Source organism: Dipteris shenzhenensis, chromosome 20 (assembly GCF_047967505.1).
Source record: "Dipteris shenzhenensis isolate YYH24624 ecotype China chromosome 20, Dip_SZ_1.0, whole genome shotgun sequence".
Taxonomy (NCBI): domain Eukaryota; kingdom Viridiplantae; phylum Streptophyta; class Polypodiopsida; order Gleicheniales; family Dipteridaceae; genus Dipteris; species Dipteris shenzhenensis.
In genome coordinates this window covers 10,729,018-10,737,246 of record NC_141615.1, presented here as the reverse complement: position 1 = coordinate 10,737,246, position 8,229 = coordinate 10,729,018, and the positions used below count along the sequence as shown (strand labels likewise).

General features: G+C 41.4%; 1 protein-coding gene across 1 annotated transcript; it reads right to left on the bottom strand.

Moving 5' to 3' along the window:
* Nucleotides 1–296: 296 nt before the first annotated feature.
* LOC147889263 (zinc transporter 4, chloroplastic-like) lies at nucleotides 297–1,341 on the bottom strand. The gene is made up of 2 exons (XM_087392024.1): nucleotides 817–1,341; nucleotides 297–677 (listed from the first exon to the last, which is right to left on the bottom strand). Exons 1-2 carry the CDS (start codon nucleotides 1,339–1,341, stop codon nucleotides 297–299), a joined length of 906 nt encoding a protein of 301 aa, XP_087248150.1.
* Between the last annotated feature and the right edge of the window lie 6,888 nt (nucleotides 1,342–8,229).

Sequence of the window (8,229 nt, the reverse complement as noted above, 5' to 3'; positions counted from 1 at the left end):
TATGGAGATCAATTTTAGCCTACATTACTTACAGCAAAGGAAAATACAATGTTAGTTGATCAATGTGATCCCTCCATTTGCAGAGTATGGCATGAGCGTAAGTCACCATGAGGGGCATGATGCCAGCTCCAAGAAAGACTGCCTGATAATAAAGAGCGCGGATTGCAGGCTTGAAGTTGCAGCGGATTCGATCGCACAAACAATTGTGTTTATACAAGAGATCCTCACACGATTCAAATGCCAGCAAGAAAGCTGCCGCCCTTTGCAACAAGACCTCCACAAATGCAGTAGTTTCATCATCCTTGCCTGCGCTTGATATGATGCTCATCCCCACAGCAACCCCACAAGGTGCGGATAGGAAGCTCCACAGCAGCTCGCCAGCCAGCTGCATCCTGAACCTCGAGGAGACCTGTCCTGCCTATCCAACCAATCTTGATTTGTAATTTCTCATCAACCAATCTTTCAAATAACGAATCAAACAAACAGTAGTTGTGAAATTGGCTCTGGTGCTGTTTAATGATCACCTGTTTGCGCGTTGCAGCGCGGGCTACTGCCGCTAGTCCTTTGAAGAATTGCCGAAATGTCAAAGCGGCCACCATTGGCCCCATGGTACAGGGGATTTGCGAAGCGCCTAGGAAGACTGCGATCAGGGCTGAGTACGCGTTAGCACGGCTCTCCTGCACGGAAAATAATTGTCAACACAAATATTGACGGTCTACAAAGATGTGAAATCCCGTCGTGCTAATGGCTCTCTTCCACTAAAATCTTCTGGAAATCAAGCAAGCTGTAGGTTAACCAGTGCTCAGCAGAGGAGACCTGTCGTGTGCAAAACCAATCAGAATAAAAGAGGCTGTCAAGCTGGACTGCATCTTCTTGTTCGACGTTGTCCGTATCACTAGCGCCAGTTTCGACATCCGGTAGCAAGCATGGGGTCGACTCTGCTTCTGCCTTTTGGCGTGTCCACATACGAGTGGCGAGGATGCAGAACGCCACCGTCGTCGCTATCAGCCCCGCAAAGGGAAAACGGCTCCACAATGCATCTGGAAAGCAACGAGCTTCATACTCAGATTGCAGGTACACGAGGCCGGCGGCTAAGCCGAATCCTGAGGAAAAGGAACTCATCACAAGATTGAGCAATCCGCTAAGCCAAGCGTCCGAGGCAGCCTGTGTCATTATCTGTAGACAGCCGCCCCACAACCCCGTCGCCCACGCAACTTGAATGAACATCATGGCTACTATTTTGATCGTTACGGCTCCGTCTTCATTCCTGCAGATGCTCAAAGGCTCGCAGCAACTGCTTGCGATGAGCAACACGAATGGTCCCGATGGATCCGGATTCATTTCCGTTCAACCTCCAACGCTATGGCTGCTAACTGCTACGTCCAAATCGTCGTCCTCTCAGATCGAAATTGCATTTGGAGAGAGATTCTCGTGCCATAAAAGCTGTGTGCAGGGGTGGCCTCAGTCCTGCCCAACGTAGCTCCTAAACGTCTGCAACGGCGGCAAGCAAGAGGGCGCTTTCATTGCTGCAGTGTCGTTTACTCGGGAAGCGATTGAGGATGAAAGGTGACGGATTAAAGCAGGGTGAGAGAGTGCGGATGCGTGAGTGTGCGGGCAATTCCAAATGTACGCTACGATCGAAGAGAATAGAAAAGTGAGAATGAACGAAGATTGCGGGAGGGAGATGGGATGGTGCAACACCGGTCCAGTTGGTTTGATTGACAATATGTCGGTGTTGTTCTGTTAAACTTCAAAAAACAAGAGTTGCATGCACATGCGGCGTCCCCTACGATGCTTAGCCTCGTGTTCACACAAAATATTGATTATCACATTGGAGAGCGATTGAAGGTTTTTTATAACTATATTTGAAAACAAGGTTCCTTGACAATGTGGCCTTCCCATTGTGAATGTAGTGTATAAGAGAGTGATCTCACAATTTGGTTCCATAGTCGCTAGAGTCTGTAGGTGAATTAGTCCAAATATGGTCCACATTTAATCCAGCTCCTGTGGGTGCCAATTCTGTCATACGATTGCCAGACATGAAGTGTCTGAGTTCGTTTGTCTGTGATGATGTTCTACAAAAGTCAATGTTGAAGTTCCCAAGAATGTATATGTCTGCATTTTCTCCGAACGTTTTTAGTGTACGTTCAATTATCATTAAGAGCGGCTTAGTTTTAGTGGACGGTGACTTGTAAATGTTAATGATGACCATGTCTGTTGATGAATTTGTATCGTATCTTGTCATCAAGCATTCGATGCCGTTCTCAAAATAGTCTTGTGTAAACTTTAAGTTGGTGCTTTTCTTATAGTACATTGTAATTCCGAGGCTTTGACAAGTGAAAGCGTGATTGAATCCTAGAAATCTGAGTCGGTTGGAGTTTTGTCTCAGTATAGTTGCAGCCATCATGTTGGAACTTGGCACAGGAAGCTATGTCATCCTTGTATGTGTTGAATGATCTTGTGTTCAATGATTATAGTATACTGGCACGATTGAATCCTAGAAATCTGAGTCGGTTGGAGTTTGTCCCATGCATTGCTTGCACACAAAGTACATTTGTGACCATCATGCTGGCATAGGAAGCTATGTCATCCTTATATGTGTTGAATGATCTTGTGTTCAATAATTGTAGTATACAGGCACGTTCTTTCACCATCGCGAAGGCAATTTGTGTGACATGCCAGTTCCTTGAGTCAAAGTATAGCTGCGGCCATCATGGTGGCATAAGAAGCTATGTCATCCTTGTATGTGTTCAATGATTGTTGTATACTGCTACGATTGAATCCTAGAAATCTAAGTCAGTTGGAGTTTGTCCAATGCGTTGCCTGCACACAAAATACATTTGTGGTCATCATGCTGGCATATGAAGCTATGTCATCCTTAAATGTGTTGAATGATCTTGTGTTCAATGATTGCAGTATACATGCACGTTCTTTCACCATCGCGAAGTCATATCCAAACTACTGCTACTTAGAAGAACGTCACTGACTCAGGTCAGCAGTCTACTCAAGTCAGCAATCTTGTATGTCAATTTTATCTTCATGGAGGAGCCCATGGATGCTTTTTTCAAATTAGTTTCGTTAAGAAGCTAAACTTGTAATGATTGGTATCGAAAGTTTGTATGCCCTAATAGAAATAAATGTTTGAAACATTCGACAAGATTTGAAACTTTTATGCAAAAGAAAGTAAATTTTTGCCAAGATTATATTTCTTACTTCAAAATTCAAAAGAAAATATAGAAAAGTGTACTACAATCTATCAATATTGTGAAACTACAAAAATAAGCTTGATAAACTTTCACTAAGATTTTATATTAATATATAAGCATAGCTTCAATAAAAAACATCCATGGAGGAGCCCCTAGAGCAAACCAGCGCTAGTCAAGAGGTCCACAACCCCTACTAAATGCACAAGAAGATATCACGATGGGTAGATGCGTTGGAATCTTTGTAGGGTTGTAGAGTAAGGACTCCATTCTAGCCGGGTGAGATAGTATGTTGATCTAATTAGAGGTCGCAAGGAATATCATCGATAGCCAGTACGAGCATTGTTGTAGTTCTTTTCCTAGTACTTCCTAGCATGGAGATGAAGATACTTACAGTTTACGATACAATTACCTAACTGCAGCCTTAAAGTAGGAGAGTTCACACAAGAGATAATAAATCAGATTTGAAACAATGACTCAAAACATTATGCTTATGATTACAAGTCTACATAAGAGTTGCTTGTGGTCTCTTTCCACACAGTTTGTGGCCTTTGTCTGTTGACCTGCCTCCCAGCCTCCCCTTACTCCACCTCCTGGTTTTTAGGAAGTTGCCTAGGGCTCTACTCTCCTCCCCATAGGGCACCTTGCCTCCCAAAAGGTTCTCCTAGCCTAATGGATGTTCACTATCGATTGAGGGTCTCAGCTCCTCATTCAAGGTCACACAAATGAGGAAAGGAGTAGTCCAGGCTCATGATGATGCTTCCCATCATTTACCTTCACCTTGTAGCCTCTTTTAAAGCCTAGGCTCCTTGGCTTAGCTTAAGTTTGCATGAGTAACTGAGGCAAGTGTGGGGGCCTAGCTTCGGTGTCTTGGCTCATGTCCCTCACATACCTTGCATGCAAAAACAAAGGGATTAGAAAAAAACTAGAAAAGAAAATCATCTACCTCCCTTATCTCTTCATTACTCTCAATTCCATAACCTCCCTTTGCCTTAAAACCTCTCCCTCCCCTTGATCCTATTTGTCATTACATAGGAGAACCTATTATATTTCATATCCCATCCGCATATTTCTTGACCAACGCCTAGGGTAAAGTTTGTTCGTTATGCAATTCTCCATGAAATTTTCCTCTCTTCTAATGCTTCCCCCCCCATTCATCCTTTCTTATAGAAATCTAATAAAATTTAAAAAAAAATAGTGCACCTATTTATTGTCTTTCAAGATCCTCTTTTCATGGGGTTTTAGCATAATTGTTTTTTTTCTTTTGTCCAAATAGATAGTAGAGACTCAAGCAGGGGTCAGAGCCATCTTCTTTCCCTGGGTTTTCAAGGGGGTATGCTACACTCTCACCTCCTAAGGGACCAATAATGTCCTCATCCTTGAAAAATGGGAAATTATTTCTTGAGCTTAGTTTCAGTCAACCATGTGGCTTCTTCCAATGGTTACCTCTTCCATTTAATCCAATACTCCCAAATGACTCTCTTCTCAAAGGGGTTTACTTAACTTCAATGATTTCTTTCGGTTCAATATCAAATGTGCCATCAGAGTTGATGACTTCATCAATTTTTAGGATATGAGAGTCATCGGATATATATTGCTTTAGCAAGCTCACATGAAACATGAAATGGACCTTATAATTTATATTTCTCTAGTAGTTATAAGCAATATGCTTGATCGCCTATTTGAGTTATGATTTGAAAAGTTTCATGATACCTCAGTTCCACTTTCCTCTTTCCTTTAAATTTAATTGAGGACATATGAGCCTTCACCTTGATAGAGACCCAATCCCCTTCTTTAAATTTTCTTTCACTTCGATGTTTGTCAACATACTTCTTTTGACAATCGATGGCTATTCGAAGATGCTCTTTTATTTTTGAGTTTCCTTTTGTATTTCATCAAGAATATTTTTGCAAATCTCAACCTTACTAACAAGATCACACCACACAGTGGGCAAAAAGCAAGCTTGGCCGTATGAGGCCTTGAACAGGGTCATCTTGAGAGTTGTGCTATTATAAGCAAATTCCACCAAATGGAGATACTCTCCCCATGGACTCCTTTTGTCCATACAATACATTCTAAGAATGTCTTTGAGGACTTGGTTGACTCTCTCTGTTTGTCGATCCATCTAAGGCTGGGTACCCCCCCCCCTTGCCCCCCCCTCTCTCTCTCTCTCTCCCTCTCCCCTCTCTCTCTCCTCTATTCGTGCTGCTCTATCCCTCTCCTTCTCCCTCTTTTGTGCCTCTGTTGGAGCTGTATTGCCATATGTAGGAGATTGACTATCCCATTCTTGCTAGTGTAACCTCTGCAAGCATGGTGAGGAGCAAGGCTACAAGATCATGCAATGCTATGACCTTCCACAACACCAGAAATGCATTGGATGACTGAATCCCTTGCACCTATAGCTTGAATGACTGGATAGTGATGAAAGGATTGGCCAAAGGTCCACATAAGCTTCCCAAGAGCAAGAGAGGTTATATCTTGCATGAGTGGAAGGGCTGCATCTTGAAGTTAAAGTTTGGGAAGAAAGGATGGCTTGCAAAAGTGCAACATGTCTACATGGAAAAAGATATGTGGTTGCCTCCATCATTCAATCAATCTATTTTTTGCAAGAACAAATCTAGTTTCCTCCAATGGAATTATTCTTTGTAATAAAGCATATGACTCACTCCATAAATGATCTCCATCTACTGAGTAGTGCTTCCATTGCATCACTGGAATATTGTTATGCATGTGAAACCGAAAGTAGTGTGGATTTGTGTGTCCTATTAGGGCATCATCTCCTGTTTGTAAATGTGGCTCTATGAATGCTCTCCAATCTACCATCCTCTCTAAGATAGCCACTTCTGATTCTTCCTTGCGAGATCCATTTTTTTCCCAATTCAAAATAGCATATCCTCCATTGTCAAAACATCCATTGACTTCAGCTCACCAGAGATAACACTGAAGATTTGATCTATGTCTTCATGTGTATGGCCGACAAGAAGAAAACCAACTTCCACTTCTTCAAATATATTCAAACCAACCAGCATAGAGCATAAAGCAAATATATATTTATTCTTGTTCTCTCTCCAACAATTATCAGCTTGTATTCACAATGTGTCAGGTAAACATCCACGAGCATCTCTGAATTTTCTTATTGCTTTCATGATTGATGTAACAACCTGGTTACTATCATGGTCATGCAAACTATCAATCCATACATCACAAAAGATTCGGTAACCATGTACTAATACTCCACACAAGTGTGTTTTTAGTCCACGTTTGCCATCCAATGCCAGTGGGATACGTCTATATCGTGGCAAAGTTGTTGTATTCTGGTCCATGCCATCAATGGTGATGCACATGGACTTATCGACATGTGAAATAGCTTCCTCTCTCCAAGAAGCATACAACTTTCGAGCATCCTACACATGACATAAATGGATTGATCGCCATTTAATATATCTTCCTCATTGCTGCTCACATTTACTATGTTCAATGGCACTTTAAATTCATCACATGTCTTACATTTCGACATCCTTTGCTTTGATGGTGTCTTGACATGGCAAAAATCTCTACGCCAAATTTTGTACAAGGTTGACCGTGAAATCATGCTCTCGTCTCTGTCTTGTAAAGTTTTATTGACAGTTTCTAGGATGACCTTCTTTGTCATTCCCAAAGGAAGATGTTGTTGACATTCGACATGTCCATCTAGCATTGTTTGTTGAAGATGAGGCTATGGTAATGCATGGTCTTCAAGAACTTGCTTTAATGTTGCGGTTGCATTTATAGTGCTTCCATGGCATTTAGGCTTGTAGGTATATCCATGAATTGTATGAACTACTTTTTCTTTCACCTCTGCCCAAATGGTCCAGTATGTGCCATGTGATAGTCTAATTAACCATTGATATCCTCGATTGCCAATGGGTCTCCCATTAACCATGGGTTTCAATCTAGGTTTATAGTGTCTTGTGCTCAAATCTTGATCAGTGCCTTGATGAAGAAAGCATGAAAACTCTTGAAGAAGATAGTTATGTCTATTAGGCGCTCTTACTCCAAATACCAAGGCGTATGGCTGCACAATCATCTTTTCCAACTTTTCTAATGCAAAGTCTCTTGCAACAAGCTCGCATAAGCATCCTTTCCATATTCTCCTCGGATAACATTACATGTCTCTTTGGTTTTGGAATTGATGCCATGATTCTTTGCCTCTTCAGACTCACATACTTTCTTTTTGTAAATAGTGTCTTGCATTTTCCAGTTGTAAGACCATCGAACCTCGAATCCATTTCCCTTGAATCTTCATCTCTATAATCAAATGCTATGTGGGCTTGAGAATTATTTGATGCCTTATAATATCTTGGAAATGACAATCTGGTAGACATGTTCATTGATGTCAATTTGTTGCCAATGCCTCTTGAATTTTGTGGTTGAACTCTTTCTCCTTCGTAACTCAAGATTCTCCCATCTATATTCTCTGGCATGCTAGCAACAATATTACGAACAACATGACAAGTCTCAGATTCTCTGCCCCCTTTGCCCTGCATTCGAGTGGTAACATCATGATCATTGTCACTAATATCATCAATTCCTGTTATTGCATCACTTATCCCATCGATCTTTGAGTGTATTTTTCTTTGTGGTCCCATCTTATTATTCTCAACACAAGACAAGTCTTCTATATCAATAAGCATGTTCGAGTCACTTGCAACATAGGATAAGTCTTCTATACCAGTGAGCCTGTTCGAGTCACTTGCAACACAGGACAAGTCTTCTATACCAGTGAGCCTATTCGAGTCACTTGCAACACAAGACAAGTCTTCTATACCAGTGAGCCTGTTCGAGTCACTTGTAACACCAGACAAGTCTTCTATACCAGTGAGTATATTTGAGTCACTTGCAATACAAGAAACCTTTTCTGCATCAACATTTGTTACTATAATGTCCTCAATACCTGTGAGCATGCCACTATGATACTCTTGATCACTACCATAGCTTCTTATCAATTTGGATCCCATTTGTATTATAGTCCTTTTCTTCTAATAAT

Bases quoted from the DNA above. Each gene is read 5' to 3' on its own strand.
- LOC147889263 (XM_087392024.1), bottom strand. From the start codon at position 1,341: ATGAATCCGGATCCATCGGGACCATTCGTGTTGCTCATCGCAAGCAGT. The intron at 678-816 runs GTCTCCTCTGCT...TTTTCCGTGCAG, and splicing joins ATTGGTTTTGCACACGACAG to GAGAGCCGTGCTAACGCGTA.